The sequence below is a fragment of the Sinohyriopsis cumingii genome, chromosome 4, assembly GCF_028554795.1.
Source record: "Sinohyriopsis cumingii isolate HCF-2022 chromosome 4, ASM2855479v2, whole genome shotgun sequence".
Taxonomy (NCBI): Eukaryota; Metazoa; Mollusca; class Bivalvia; order Unionida; family Unionidae; genus Sinohyriopsis; species Sinohyriopsis cumingii.
Genome location: NC_142964.1, coordinates 130,186,889 through 130,203,825, shown reverse-complemented (window position 1 = coordinate 130,203,825; position 16,937 = coordinate 130,186,889). Strand labels below are relative to the sequence as shown.

Here is a 16,937-nt window from a genome sequence, read left to right as displayed (position 1 = left end):
ATAAAGCCTTTCATCTGAATGTATAAATATTTTATTATGTAAATACAGTATGACAAAGACCTGGATCAATGTCTTCTTGTTTTCTTCTTCTGTGACTTGTCTCTTTTCCTTTTCCTTTTGATGCCCCTGAAATTGTGATGCAACAAAATTAACTTCCAGATTTATTTTTAATTCTTATTGAAATAATACATCATTACAATCTCACAGCAGGGACACGTGATCTGCTTAGTAAATGGGGAGAAAAAAAGACTATTTGACCTACAAATCAATAGGTTTCTTTCTTAACCAAAGCGTAAGCACATATTAGCACCCAACATTCAATCTGGTTTACACTGGATCACACCTCTTGGTTTGCTTCTTGATAAAATGTTGACTTGTTTTAAAATTGATTGACACCAGGCTGACCAGTCCTAACACTAACCTCTTAATGCTGAATGCCTAGAAAGGCAGCTGTTAGTACCATTTTTAGAAGTCTTTTGTATGACTCGGCCAGGGTTCAAACCCACGACCTCCCACATCTGGGGCGGATGCTTTAACCACTAGGCCACCAGAGCGTTCTTGTATATATTTCTTTGGGCATGTACATAAACATCTTCTGATGAATATTTATCAACAATGTGCAAAATAACGTGTATAATCACCACTTAAAGGTATCTATTATCAAATTCTCACAATGAGAGCTACCTATGACTTAAATTGTACCAAATGCATACAAGACCTGTATGACTTAAATTGTATCAAATGCATACAAGACCTGTATGACTTAAATTGTACCAAATGCATACAAGACCTGTATGGCTTAAATTGTACCAAATGCATACAAGACCTGTATGACTTAAATTGTATCAAATGCATACAAGACCTGTATGACTTGTAATTTAGATCAAAATATGTTAGGCTTTTGTTGTTGTAGGGTTTAACGCCATTTTTCAGCACACGATAGGCTATACATGGCGGCCAGTATTAATGGTGGAGGAAGAACCCGGGAAAACCCCCGAAAGAACTACCAACCCACGAGAAGCTACTGGCAAGCTTTATCACATACCCACACTGGCTGAATCCAAGACTCAAACCCACGCAGACAGAGGTGCGATGGCAGTGATCCGTAATGGAGAGTGCTTTAGACCACTCTGGGCCCATATCACAAGATCATGTGCTATAAACACCATAAGCAGTAATGTTATAAATAGGTTATGGAAAGAAGGCTACACTGGCTATGGCATATGCTGAATGACTGCTAGTCAACAGTTTGCTGGGAAGAACATCTTTGGTTACAACTGATACAAGTGTCAAATGAGTCAATCTGACAATGCAAGGTATTTAACCAGGATTTGCAAAGTCAAGTGATCTCTTAGATGATTATGGCACTGAGATGTATACAAGAGCGTTTGTACTCGGTATGTAACTTTTGTTAAATTAGATTTTGGTATCCATGATGCTGGTAGCAGTAGATTGGCCTGTTGATAATTTAGTTATAAAAGCAATTTATTTTAAATAGATTATTTTACATTCTAGCTGTGAATCAGAAGCCTGCAGCTGTTGGACTCTTTCACACCGACAAAATCTGACTTGTCCAGGACTAGTACCATAGACATTTCCACTAACCTAACCTGAACTTTTCACTTCTCTCAGACATTAGGTTCTTGAATTTTCTCTGCCTTGGTGACCTTTTCACACAAGGTCAATAACACCACATATTTGAACTAAATTGGCGTCCTCCCAGGGCAATTCATATAAGTGATCTTGTGATATTAGTTTTACCTGACCAGGATAAATGTAGATGAATTTACATTAGGGCATTTGAATCAGGAATAAAATCAAATTAAGGACCATCATATCAAGAAAGAACTTGCAGCATTGCTTGTCTCATAATATTTGTAGGAAATTACAGACAGAAATAAGCCAAAAAAGGGCATTCCTTGTATTTGCTTTGGTAAGTTTGGATACCAATATATCATAGCTGCCAAGTGTCCCGTTTTCCCCGTATTTTGCACCTGAATATGGGTGTATGTTTTTCTTGTTACAAATATATTTTTTAATTTTAAAAAAATATTTAAAAATTTCCTTGCAATTTATTTTTGAGAATGGGCACTCGGTTCCATTCTGATAGAAATGTATCACATGTATATAGGAAGAGTTCTAAAATATGATTGGTCATTTGAAATCAAAGCTACTATGCCTGCCTTTATCCCCCATACTGGATTTCGTAAAGAGTTGCCGCTATCACTGTATATCATCTTAGTAATATTCAACTTCTAATCATGTTGAAAAGGAAAGCAGAACATTCAAAATTTTTCCAGGAACGACAAGAAAACAGAACTGGAAGAATAATTGTGCTGTCTTCTTTAGATTTGTGAAACCACCCAGTAAAGGAGAAAATTTTATGTTTTGCAAATTGTGTAATGTGATTTCGCTATTGGGCATGGAGGTGCCCATGAAATACAAGAGCACAAAAAAGCTAATAAACATCAGCTTGCTCCTTCATCATCAACAACTCAGCCTTTAACTTACAACGTATATAAATACCAAAGAGAACCTTGATGTAATTAGATTGAAATTCGGTTTATTACATTTTTTAAGAAATGAACCTTACTCTTTCAGTTACTAGTTTTGCTAGTGATTTATTTCACACGTTTTCCAGACAGTAAAATCCCAAAAGATAACACATATGCTAGAACAAAAATAGTTCAATAAGAAAATCACACATAATTCAGATCATCAATGAAAGATGGTACATTGGAATCGATAATGATTGAGTAAAAAAAAAACAAGGTGTGGAAAAGGCTCATATAAACAGCATGTGTCTGAGTGTGTTGTACTCTTACACCTTCTAAATGGGCACCCAAATAGAATAGAAGGTGCAAGAGTGCAACACATGCATTTTTGACATTACATGAATTAGGAAGGTACTGTCCTACTTTACTGATGGTTGTAGATGTTGTAAATAGTTGCATATGCATAAAAAAAAATTAAAAATCAGTATTTGTTCCTGAAAATCAGTATTTTTGTCATAAGCAGTTAGTAATTTTGTACTTATGGGTTGGCAGTTATCCAATTCTTAACTGACCTGAATTTCTCACACTGTTGCTGATGTTTATTGGGACATTCTCTCCGCTTATGTTCTAGTGAGCCACAGATATGACAACCTAAAAAAATAATCAGAATAGGAAAGATAAATATTTACTTTTGAATGCAATTAAAAAAAAGCAGGGAATGATTAGTCACCAGTTCAGCTCACCTATCCGAAGCTTGTATCTCCAGTAGCCATTGTAAACATGAATTATCATGCAGAAAAAAAATTCAGACAAGTGATCCTGACCACAATTGTTAGTTCTTCTCCACCTAAATTTGCTTTGCAATTTTTTTTCATTCTCTCATAATTTTAAAAAAATAATTAAACTGGCACTATAAATCTGACTATATGCTGACATAATATTAAAGCTTATCCATCCATCCATCCTTCCATACTGTGACACAACAAGAAAGGAACATTTTTCTGGGATATCAAAGTAAAGGTAACAAGTAGATAACTACAAGATTAATGTTATTTTTGTTTAACGTTTTGAAAATCATCATTCTTAAATTCTGCTTTAGAAACTATTATCATGACCCACACATAGAAGTCATATGTTGCTGGGAGCAAGTAACATACCTTAAGTAACCCTCGATTGGTAGCCATTAATACAGGTTTCATACAGAATTCTGAATGATAAATTCAAAGACTTTTCCCAAACTTTCAGAGACCACAAACATTGATTTCCAAGACCTATTTTTGCTAACATTTTGTATAAAAGTTATGTTGTATGAGAAAACAACGAATTCAAAATACTACAATATTGTTTAATGATGAAATTCAAACTATAATTTATTTCCTAATTTCAAAAGAAAGAAACCAGGAAAACTCGACTACATCTGAATCTAACAACCTTGGACAATTTTATTTGTGATTATGCTGGAAAGAAATTAAAATGTTTGGGTTTATTTCAATTTTCATGTGCATTTTCTAGGTAATCTGCTCAATGCTCCCAAACTTTCAAGGCCTTGAAAATGCTACCTCATTTTTCCCAAACTATCAAAGACCTTCAAAGACCCTAAGAACCCTGTAATATATTAAGCACAGTTCATATAACACAACACTCGATGCCTCTGAAAAGCATGGATCATGAAGTCTATTAAAATCTAATTCCAATACTCATTCATATCTCTAATACACAGTTAACATGTTCAAGGTAACCTATCAGAATCTACAATGTATAGTCAATAATAAAGAAAGTGCACCACTGAATAAACATATTTATTTCAACTTGAAACTGCAATAGTCAGAAACAGGCTTCTGAGTAGGTTACGATGTACGTAACATAGAAAAATCAAAACAAAAATATTTAACAAATTTTTGCAAAGAATAAAATGTAGGTCACAGTTATCTTCCTGAGTAGGTTACGATGTATGTAACATAGAACAATGTAAACAAAAATATTGGCAAAGAATAAAATGTAGGTCACAGTTATTTGGTTGTAGTAAAACCAGTTGCATCTGATTATTATTTTTTCATCATCGGAACAGATTGCAATTATAACAGAACTCTACACACAATATTTCAACAAAGTGTTACCACTGAACATGAAATACAGGTCATAGAGATCTCCTTTCACAATAAGGGTGAAGTAATTATCAAGTTGTATGCACTCATCAAATTTCAGGAATCTTGGTGGAACAGTATATACACAGTGTGAAAGACCTGCATGGTCATGAGCTAAATGCAAAAACTTAACATTGACCAATAAAATGTAAAATGTTGGTCACCGTAACCTACATTTGTTGTTGAGGTGTGATACTAACATACAATCATCTATTCTGATGATTCTATCATCAACAGAGCTTGAGAAAGCAAATTTTTAGTAAATTGTGTTTCTCCGAGAATACTTACCCGATCACATTAACGTTAGGGATATAAGCCTGCTACCTCTCGAATCAAGCCCTACTAAAAGACGAAAATTCGTCTTTTCGGTCTACCTCATATAGACCAAAGGGCAATAACTCTTACCCCTTACCTCCCCTTGCCACCGCCAGGTGTCACTAGTTTTTTAAGCTTAGCAATATATATTATACGAGGATGCTTGCATAGCGGGGTGGTTGGGAGGGTTTTTAAGTAATGTGATCGGATAAGTATTCTTGGAGAAACACAATTTACTAAAAATTTGCTTTCTCCTTCAAATACGTTCCCCGATCACATTAACGTTAGGAGAATAAGTAATATGAGGAGGGAATACTGAGCATCCTACCTCCACCCCGGGTACCTTCTAGGGAATGATGGCTGGATTCCCCATTTGAACGATAACCTGTTCTCCTAATTTCATCAGCAACACAGCCTAGGGTCACGTGATATGTGACCCCTATATACGGTTAAGAAGATGGTTCTTGAAATCTTCTTACCTACGAAATTTCAGTGGCGAATCCAGCGAAGCTGATAGGCTGTGCTGATTTTTTTAAATGGGTCTGGTGGTCATCTGGGCTGCCGACACCGGACCTACCACATTCAAGGCTTGCCTCTGCGAAGCCAAATCTCTGAGACAAAAACTGGAGAAGGTTGACTCTGCAAGCCAGCCAACAGCTTCTGTTGTATCTCGGATTGAAACAATGCGTTCGAATGCCAGGCTTGCTGAGATTGCTCTAATCTCATGAGCCGTAATCTTCATGAGGCGACTCTGATCTTGTGAGACCTCAGAGTACGCTGAGCGTATAACCCACTTCAGCCATGAAGCAAGGGCTTGAGGGGTGATATCCCGTTTACCAGCTTTGACCGGAAGAAAGAGGCGCTTATGTGTGTCCCGACATGCCTCTGTGCGTTTTAAATAGTGCTTGAGTGCACGAACAGGATCTTGCATGGCTGCTGCTCTTGACTTATCTATGGAAGAGAGTGAGCGAATGACGATTCTTTGATCGCCAATGGATGGTAACCTATTTTTGGCTACAAAACCTGGTTGCGTCAGGAGGACCACAGAAGCATCTGATCTGAACTGAAGAAAGTTCGGGTCACTGGAAAGGGCGTGTAACTTGCTCACCCTGCATGCTGAAGCTAAGGCTATCAAGAAACATGTTTTGTATGATAGTAGCTTTAACGAAGTGTGGGCTAAAGGTTCAAATTTGTCTGAATTGAGCCATGTTAAAACCCAGAACAGATTCCATTTTGGAAACAGGGTGAGGGATTTTGGTCGATTGAAATCAAAATTGTCTAAAAGATCTGATAGATCTTTGTTATGCCCAATATCACATCAACCATGATGGCGGAATGTGTCTGATATCATGGAGCGGTAACCTTTGATAGTAATTGGGGCCAACTGTTTCTCCTCAAAAACCCAGAGAAAAAAGTCGGCCAGTTGAGGGATTGAGACACTCAAAGGGGTGATGTTATTGATATGGCACCAGTCTCTGAAAACATGCCACTTTCCCTCATAAACCTTCAGAGTGGAGGGCCTTCTTGCTCTTGAGATTCTCTCCACAATCGAAGGTTTAAATTGTTTATCTCGCAAGGCTGCCCGGACAACAGCCAAGCGTGAAGAAGGAGACGGTCTGGGCAGGGGTGGAACACCTGTGACCGCGGTTGTTTGAGAAGATTTGGGCTGGTTGGAATCTTCCTGGGTAGATCTATCGCTAGATCGAGTAGATCGTTGACCCAGGACTTGTTCCATCTGAGAGGGGCAATCAGAATCATCCGACAGTTCTGACCTCTTAACCTCTGGATTATTTTCGGTACCAAAACCATGGGAGGGTAGGTGAATGCCCACAACCCCTCCCAGCTGATTGACAGAGTGTCCACGGCCCAAGCCTCTGGGTCTGGAACTGGAGAGACGAAGGTGGACAACTTGCGATTCCACCTTGTCGCAAAAAGATCGATCATCGGATGCCCCCAAAGTGTGCAAATCCGAAGAAAGACTGATTGATGGAGTGACCATTCCGTGTGAATGACTTGATCTTTCCTGGATAGAGTGTCGGCCAAGACATTGAGTCTGCCGGGAATGTGTCTGATTTGTACGTTGATGTGGAGGTTGTCGCACTAACGTACAAACTGCCAGATCAGAATGCACAGGTCTGGTGATTTGGTGCCCCCTTGTTTGAGGAGGTAAGTCACCAGTTGTCTGACATAATGAGGACAGTTTTTCCTGAGAGTTGATCCTTCCAGAAATGAAAGGCATTGATGACAGCCCTCATTTCTAAAAGGTTGATGTGGAGAGGCCTCTCCCCTGGCTCCCACGTGCCGCTGACTGTAGCGAAGTCCGGCAACAGGTGGGCACCCCAACCATAGGTACTGGCATCGGTACATACCGTTATCTCCGCTTGGGGCATCTCCAGAGGAATCCCTGTGGACAGCCAACCGGGGTTGTGCCACTGATGCAGGAACGATCGTATCTCGGGTGTGATCATTATTGTTTGATTGAGGGGACTTGAAAAGGGGCACCATTGTGCCAGTAATGTCATTTGTAAGGGATGCATAAAAAGACGGCCAAGCGGGATCAAGTCCGCCGCCGCATTGAATAATCCGAGGAGTTGCAAGAATTCTCTCGCTGAAATCCACGTCCTGTTGGAAACGGACTTGACGAGTTCGACTGCGAGTGCGAGGAAGCCGTACGAGATTCAGATCGGTGAGAAACTCCATACCCAGATGGACAAAACGCTGGGATGGACAGAGATCGGACTTTTTCCAGTTCACGAGAAAGCCTAGATGATCTAAAAGTGCTAAAAGATCGTTTCTGCCTATGAGCAGAATAGAACTTACCATATGTTTCTGGAGGATGTCGTCCAAGTACACTGCCATTCCTGTAGATGAAGTCGAGCGGAACAGGGTGACGACGCAATCCATAACCTTGGTAAAAGCCCAAGGGCTGATGTTGAGGCCAAAGGGTAGGACCTGGAACTGATAAACTGCATTGCGGTAGTCGAATCAGAGAAATTTCCGTGACGCAGGGTGGATAGGGACGTGAAAATATGTGTCGGTCATATCTAGACTGACGGCATACTCGCTGGATGGAAAGATGGATTGATCTCGCCGTTTCCATCTTGAATTTTGGCGGTAAAATGTATTGGTTGAGGCGACTCAGGTCGATGATCGGCCTCAACTTGCCTTTTGCCTTCTGGATAAGAAACAGCCTGGAATAAAAACCCGGCGATTGCGTTTTTTTCACAATCTCCACCGCCCGTTTTTCTATGAGCGACCGTATCTCCTGTTGTAGAAACGTATCCGTCTCCAGATCGGATGGTACGTCCGTGAAGAGGGGAGAGGAGGACAAGGGAGGGGGTTGGATAAATGAAATCCGAAGTCCCTCCTAAATGACCTGGATTACCCAACGTTCTGAGGAAAAAAGGTGGTCCAGTGGTCCTGAAATTGCAGGAGGCGGCCGCCCACAGGTAGGCTGTCCGTGGATGGTGGAGAGGGTATGTCAATTTTTAGAGTTAGGAGGCTTGAAGACGGAGAAACTTTGTTTCTTACCGCCTCTGTATGGTTGCCTCCTAGCTTGATAAGACTGTTGTCTCCTGGCATTGGGTTGGGATCTATACTGCACATTTGATTGTAAGGATCCCTTGTCCCTGGTCCGCCAATCATCCCTCCGCTGTGGCTGGGGCTGATTTTTTCTAAACGCCTGCGAGGGTTGGGCGGCGAGTTGGAGGGGCAGTTCCTGAGCTGCCTGCTTCCAAACTTCTTCAATTTTTCCTCCAAGGAGTAAAGGTGACCCAAACGGAGTCATCCGTAAAGTATGATGGGGCTTGAGCAACATGGACCGCAGACATGCGTCACGTCGTATCAGGTCTAAGTTGGCAGAAGCAGTCAACGCATTAGCCATGGAATGATGAGCTGCCCTGTTAATAACTCTAGCGATCCAGGCCGTCGCTTCCCAAGCGTGGTCATTGTCGGATTTTTCTGCGAGTCGGAAGATGGCTAATGAAGCCAAGTCTAACATTGAAGACATAGCAACTATGTTCCGGACTAGCTTTGACATGGCATGGAACACATTTTTGTCCACTTTGTAAAACAGTGGAGCGGACATGTGAACTGCTGCCATATTTTTGTCCAGGGCCGGAAGATCCGTACTGAAGGCGTCTGAATGAGTTTTGTACCAGCAACCCAAGAATGTCACTGGTACTTGGCTTTCTGAAAAGAACACCTTAGCATTCCCCGGATCACCTATTCGTCCTGATAGACGATCATTATCTCCTTAATTTTTGCAGACTGGGAAAGGAGCCGGAAGGACGGCGTCTCTTCCTCCCCGTCAAGATCTACAGATGCCTTAACTTTGTAGTCTTGAGTGGTGGTAGGAGGTGGAGGGCATTCTAAAGTTGCCAACACCCTATAAATTTCTTCCACTGCCGCCTTGAAGCCAAACTCAGTCCATTCCATGGTTGGATCTGTGTACGGCTGATTTGCAGGAATTTCGTCACCCTCACTGTGTACCGAGTCGTGTTCTGGAATAGCTTGTATTTCTGGATAGAGCATACCAGGTAGCATAGATGATGCGATTCCGTCATCCTTAACACTGTCACTAACTCTCCCTTGTGGATAAGCCGTGAACATATGGACGGCCGGCCCTGCCGGCTGGTTTGTCTGGCTTGTGGTCGGCCTGAATGTTGGCGACGGTCCTGCTATCACCGGTACCGGCTGCTCCAATGGCCTGGCTGGATGGACAGATTTCTCACTAAAATCTCCGCCATAGTATTGGTATGTTGCCGGCGGTACAGCTTGACGGACGGATTTATCACTAAAATCCCCGTAAGTCATATTTGGTCGGACCGTTTTAGCAATAGGGTCCCCATGCTGGGACAGCTGGACGGCCGGTGACGTAGAGGTTGTATAATGAAATGGATCCGATGGATCCAGTAAAAATCCCATGCTTCCTGACTTACAGGCCCAAAGGCCATGCTCGGACATGCGGGGGGACTTACGCCCACTGGGCAGCCTAAAATTGGGGGAACAGTCCCCCAAAGAGTCAGAAAAAGCTGTGGAAGCGAGCGAGGGAAATAAGGGTAATATCTGGCCTGATGTCAACAGCTGCATCGTCGTTTCCTGGACCAAACAACGCATCTGTTCCAAGGTGGACTGTTGTACCCTGTCAACATTATTTTCCTCCATTGCCGCTGGTGTTACTATGACTGACGGTTGCAAACGACGAACTTTAGGTGAAGGGGGGACCCCAACGTCCCCACAAGGTTCGCAATGGAGGCTGTCTTCGGATGTATACTGAGGACATCAATGCTATCTTTCTTCAACTTATTCCGTCTATCCCTCCCTTTTGCTGCCTTCCGGACTATATCAGCCCTTGTTTGCTCTGTCCAAGTATTACACACGCTGCATGGTATAGATGATGTACACTTGGTACATACAATACAAGAGTCATGGTTGTCTTCTTTTGCTTTGAACTTTTTGCATTTCAAGCATTTGGTTGATATTTCTACTGAAACGACACGAGAAGAGAACACAAAGCACAAATTAGCAATTCAGCATGTTATTAATTCGCTAATACCACAACCATTACTAACGGAGTAAGTGAAATTAGTCAGTGTTGTGTTAACTCTTAATTGACAACATGAGTTCAGTGATAGCGTGTGTAACATGGTCTTCAGTAGACGAAATCCGTAAGGGTGACAAAGTCACTCAATTTTGAAAAAAAATTGTTAAAATAATGTATACAACCTGTAGAAGAATGATTGTCCGATGCAATAAATCCAAATTTAACTTCGGATAGTCCAATTTAACGCTAAGATGGCTTGGATTGTTTGGAGGTATAATGTACGTGTCATCCATACAAGCGAAGCTTAAAAACTAGTGACACCTGAAGGTGGCAAGGGGAGGTAAGGGGCAAGAGTTATTGCCCTTTTGTCTATATGAGATAGACCGAAAAGACGAATTTTCGTCTTTTAGTAGGGCTTGATTCGAGAGGTAGCAGGCTTATATCCCTAACATTAATGTGATCGGGGAACGTATTTGAAGGAGAAATATACTTAACACAAAATTTAAACCAAGTCAGTTTAGTGTGAAATATTGGTCACAGTGCATTTGATTAGTACAAAAAGATGTTACTCCAAGTTAGCCCCTTCCCCTGGGTGTAGATGTTATGAAAGCCACTCCAAACTTGGTTGAAATGCATGGCATGGCTGTACAGATGTATATACTTTAATCTGTGCAAAGAAAATGCACATGCAGGTGGTGGTGGGGTGGTTGTAGTAAAATAACTCTCTGTTACTTCTTCATAGGTTGTCTAATAAATGTCTCACCCTTTTTCAAAGATTAATATAATTTTCTTTAGTCCAGATTAACAATCCCACCATAAGATTTAAATTATGATCATGCCATTTTGTATACAGTCTCTCTTAAAAGTGCATCTGTGCCTTCTGGAGCTATGACCCTTCTAATGCTTTTTTTTTGATACTGTCATGGATGTGGAAGGGGCATACAGAATTACTCATGTCTATCCATCTGTCTGTGTCACAATATTGATAAGTTCTGATTACAGGCCATTTTTTCAACCACTATGCCAAAGTCATGTAACTTGTGCCTTGATTAGTACAACACCATGTTACAACTTGACATGTGTTCATGTAATATGTATGCCTTGCCACAGTGCTTGACTTGACCTTGACACAAAACTTGACCAAGGTCTGATGGATGGTGGGATGGTCTATGGTAACAGTTTATGCCCCAACTAACGTCACGATAGTGCATCAAACTAAATCATTACCACCTAAAGTTTATGCTTCAGTTCGGATAATTTCTCATGCATTATTAACCACTTGTTATATTACAACACGATCGTACCAAAAGTAGATCACTATGACATGCCAAAAGTAGGTCATTGTGACATAAATTTAACACTTCAATGACTTTGGTTAAGATCTGCATTTAGCATGTATATTAGGGTCACAAAAACAAAAAATGGACACAGTATTCATGTTCTATGAAACAATTTCTAGGCATTATTAAAATACATTCTATTAATGTTTATGTCTATTTTTCTAAAATATCATCACAAGAAAAGCAGTAGAAATGGATCCACCATATGATTAAGCATATTATGGTATATGTCCTTCATTTCCTCGTAAGAACTAAAGTTCTCCACCGTCTACCATTGCAGAACTTTGAAACTAGCTTGCATCTGAGCTATGAAAGACACCTATTGATACTGACTACAAATAGCAAAAGGTCATGGTCAAGGTCAATGACTCTAAGAGTGTGTTCTGCACAATATCTTTATCAACTACTTTAACTTATCTTTGAAGTTGGTTTACATCGGAGACAAGGATGATACCCATTCATATATGGGGACAAAAGGTCAAAGATCAAGGTGACAGTGACTAAAAGAGAAATGATTTTCACAAAACTACTTAATGTCTGTACCAAATTCTTTAACTAAACTTTTTATATGCCTTGCATTTGAAATCAAGAATGCAACTATTAGTTTTGGGGTTAAAAGTTCAAGGTCAAGGCCACAGGACTCCAAAATGAAAAATGGTTTTAACAAAATAGCTTAAGTCTCATTCCACAAGCCATCACTAAATTTACTTGATGAATTGCAATTGAGATTAGAAAGGCACCTATTGATTTTGGGATGAACAGGTGAAAGTTCAAGCTCATTGTGGCTGAGAAATTAAAAATGATTTCTACATTAAAATGTCGGTTCTTGATCATGTGTATCTTCATCAAAGTTGGCAGATGCCTAATACTCTGGGTGTTAAAGAAGCCTATTTGATTTTGGGATAAAAAGTTTAAAGGTTCATATCACTGTGACTGAAATAAATTGTGTCTTCATTTAATAACTTTAGTTCTAGACCATGTACCATGACCAAATTCATGGAGGGCTTGCACTTAATAGAAGATACCTAACGATTTGGGGGTCCAAAGGTCAAGGTCACTAGAAGAAAAATGGGGTTTTGCACAAAAAAAATTTGTTCTTAAGTTCTTTGACCAAACTTTTAAATGGCTTGCACTTGGGGTAAGAAAGAAACTTATAGATTCTTGGATCCAAAGATCAAAGACCACTGTCACATTAAGTCTAGTACGAAATTAATGATTTCGAGACTGCTGGTAATAATCTCCGGACAGAAGGAAAAATACCCTAATAGTGTCTACAACAGGACTATTAAGCTTGGAGCAGGTACTCTCATGATACTCTTTTGCTTACTGTGACACAATCATTATAATAAAGAATGGCTGGATTAATGTGATTTTTACAGTCTCTGCAGCACCCTGTCATGACCTATATAAAAATCATTTTCAGTGTTACCTAAGAATTATATTTGACTGCCCTGAATGTCTGATCAGGTAGCTTACTTGTATTGCAGGTAACTCAATCTACATTGAAGGACTTTAATGAAACACAATGCACTTGGGAGGACTTTTTTTAAACAGTATACTTGGGAGGACTTTATTTAAACACAGCGTACTTGGTAGGACTTTATTTAAACACAGCGTACTTGGTAGGACTTTATTTAAACACAGCATACTTGGGAGGACTTTATTTAAACACAGAGTACTTGGGAGGACTTAATTTAAACACTGTACTTGGAAGGACTTTATTTAAACACAGTGTACTTGGGAGGATTTTATTTAAACACAGTGTGCTTGGGAGGACTTTATTTAAACACAGTGTACTTGGGAGGACTTTATTTAAACACAGTGTACATGGGAGGACTTTATTTAAACACAGCATACCTGGGAGGACTTAAATTAAGAAACTTTACTTTTGCTTTGACAGACCCACATGTGGTCAACAGGCCCACAGGTATTTTCATTATGACAGTAAACTCTGAAGGGCTTCAGTATTAACCCACCTTTAGACCTGATTGCTCCACAGGTGTGCTTAGGTATCTCACAGGTGTTACAAATATCACAGTGAACTCGAGAGGGCTTCACACAACGACCACATCTATCACAGTGGACATAGGTTGTACCATCCTAGAACAAGGACATAGGGATTTTGAAAAGTCACAGACATGTAAAAGTAATTAAGAAGTTAGATTAAACATGTGACATGAGACAAAAATATATATAATCTAATCTTTAAATGCTAGAAAAAGATGCATATGGTAGCATGTGTTTAATAACTTCCAGTTATTATATATGCATCAGCAATCCCAGAATTCTGATGACTCATGCAAGACATTTTTTCCGCAAAAACATTTACATGACAGCTGGATATTTGTGAAATTTTAAGTACAGATATATACAAGGTTGTAACAAAAAAAAAATAAAAAACAATTAATAAATATACTGGAAAATGTATCATTTTCTGTTTTTGGATCTGAGTTTTCTTCAGTTTTATTCTTCCATGCTACACTAGTGTTCTTTAAAAATATTTATTTATAAAACTGGTTTATTCTTTTGGAAAACTATGGGATAGAATTTCACCCAACTTTGTATCCAAACTGAACCCGATTCTTATCAAATTTGACTTATTTATATTAAATAAAATTGTGGCATAATTACAACCCAATAACTTTTATACATTCTAAGACCTGGAACCTATTTTGATTTATGTTTCCTTCTGACAATGAATGCACTTACAATCCCAAATAGACAGCATATGGTACAATGAAAATATTGTGAAATAGGATTTGCTTATACAAGCTGCTCAAGGAAAAACCCAAATCATTTATCTATAGTATATCTAATACACATTACCTGCCTGTGACCTTGTCCTATAAACAAGGGACTTGATAATGGTGAAAAACATGACACAGTCATGATGTATACTTTGCAAAGCCTCACTTTAATATATACACTAGCTGAATATATACACCACATGCAGAAATAGGTTACACAGAAACAAGTGAACAAATTAAATTTTATATTTCTCTGATCTTTATGTCAGAGCTAGAGATGACCTTGGAATGCACAGCGCCATCTATATATGATATGCTGTAGATAGGTAAAGTTCCCGCACTTCAGAATTATAACTCAGACAGGAAATACATTTTACCTGGTTATGTGTGTGTGTGATTAGGATTTTTAATGTAGCTTTAAAAAAGATTCAGTCATATCGCTACGATGACTGCAGTGTAGCAGTTTATATTGATGTCTAGCACTGGGGCATCATGCCACAGACATGTAGCATGATGTCCCACCCAGTCACATTATCTGACACCAGGCCGGCCAGTCCTAACACTAACCTCTTAATGCTGAGCGCCAAGCGAGGCAGCTGTTAGTAACATTTTTATAAGTCTTTGGTATGACTTGGTCTGGGATCGAACCCACAACCTCCCGCTTCTGAGATGGATGCTCTAACCACTAGGCCACCGGAGCTGTACCTGGTTATGGCCTTCATCTTTAAACAGTTGACCCAAATAATAAAATACATACAACACAGTATTGCATTGAAAAATATCTGGGTTAAGTGTCTTCAACCTTTCTCTCAATCCGAATACAGCAGACACCTATTCACATGTAAGATGTTAATAACATGCCATACCTTCAAACTCTGGTATAGAAAGCAGGGGAAGCTGATCAATAAACACAAAACAGGTAAGGACATTTGTGACCCTTTTTTATCTAAATGACCCCACTTTTTCATCTGTTAGGGTCCCCTCAGCATGACTTTTTAGAATGAACACTGCATGGGGTGCTCTTTTAGGATCAACAATGACTAAGAAATAGTGCAGTGGCTTACAAACTAGAGCATGTATTGTTTTTAAAATGAAATGTTACTTGCCAAAGATTCTGTAAACAAATGAGGGGCCAAATGAAGGTTCAAATGTGTTATGGGGGCGCTCACCAGTTATTATGTACTTTTGAGAGAGTGATTATAAAAGGTGAAGTTGTTTGTATTTAAAACATGCACAGTGGAGAGAATGATGGCATACCTCTATGCTGCCTTGATGTAATGTGGCTGACATTTCTTTGGATATTGTACTTTTAGAAATTGCACATGATCTAAGCACACTGCTAACTAAAATGAGTGCTCCCTTGTTCTAAAAAATCAGCCTGAATTAGTTGAAAACACACTATCCTTAGCAGCTATTAAAATTGGGAAAATGAATTTTGCCACACAATACCAGCTTCTGAAAGTGCAATGACTGAATTCCCAAATATATAAAATGTTATTGGGTCTTTTTTTTAATACAATTTACCTCTGAAGTTCAGGAAGTGAAAATGACCAAGTGGAGCTAGCACTTTTTTTAAAGGTACACATCTGGAGTAAGGCCAAGCTGTATACCCTATAACCCATATTACACCCATCATTCATACACCAAAATAAAGGGAAGTAAAGGTTCTTTGAAAAATACCTAAGATATACAAGGTCTTTTTCAAACAGCCAGGACAACCAGTCAGGAAACTCTGGGAAATTCTTTTTCTTTAAAATTCTAACCCTATGCAAAATATGAAACTGTTGAGTGCCAACTAATCTTTTCGAAGATAAATAATAGTTTAAGAAATTTTTTGTCCGCATTAAAATTAACCTGATCAGCAATGTACACAACAAACAATTCTTGCCAAGTTCAGATTTATCCTGGTAATGTCACATTTAATCTGAAAATCAACCACACTTTAAGAAAAGAATTAAGAGAAAAAACCTACCAATGAATCATCTACATCATATTGAAATACATCATTTATTTGTAATGGGTGGTTTCTGCATCCCTGACAATCATGTACATATTTGTTTACACAGCCACTGGTTTTGTAAATGTTTACCAGTATAAATGTTGCAGCCTATTTGTTTGGTCGTGTGATCCAAAATCATGCAACTTTGATGTCAGAGGTCAAATAATGACAAGATTGAAACAACCTGTGCTCAACTTATCGATTTCTGGCATGATATGTTTGACGCAAGGTTGCTTACCTTGACCAGCCTTGTACAGAAACTACCCTATGTAGCTACCATTATGGCAAATTCAATGTTTTTGATAGAGCTGACCTTAATATATTGTCAAAATATCTAACACCTGGGGAAGAG

General features: G+C 39.3%; 1 protein-coding gene across 2 annotated transcripts in view; it reads right to left on the bottom strand.

Annotated features, from left to right (window-relative positions):
• Nucleotides 1-8: 8 nt before the first annotated feature.
• LOC149802091 (rRNA N(6)-adenosine-methyltransferase ZCCHC4-like) overlaps nt 9-16,937 on the bottom strand; it is a 36,564-nt gene continuing 19,635 nt past the window's right edge. For both annotated transcript variants that reach the window (XM_089956491.1, XM_089956492.1), the window contains exons 10-12: nt 13,816-13,939; nt 3,068-3,146; nt 9-126 (exon numbers count right to left, since the gene is read on the bottom strand). In XM_089956491.1, the coding sequence (XP_089812617.1) occupies nt 66-126; nt 3,068-3,146; nt 13,816-13,939 (264 nt within the window). In that variant the 3' untranslated portion in view covers nt 9-65. The remainder of the gene's footprint in view (nt 127-3,067; nt 3,147-13,815; nt 13,940-16,937) is intronic.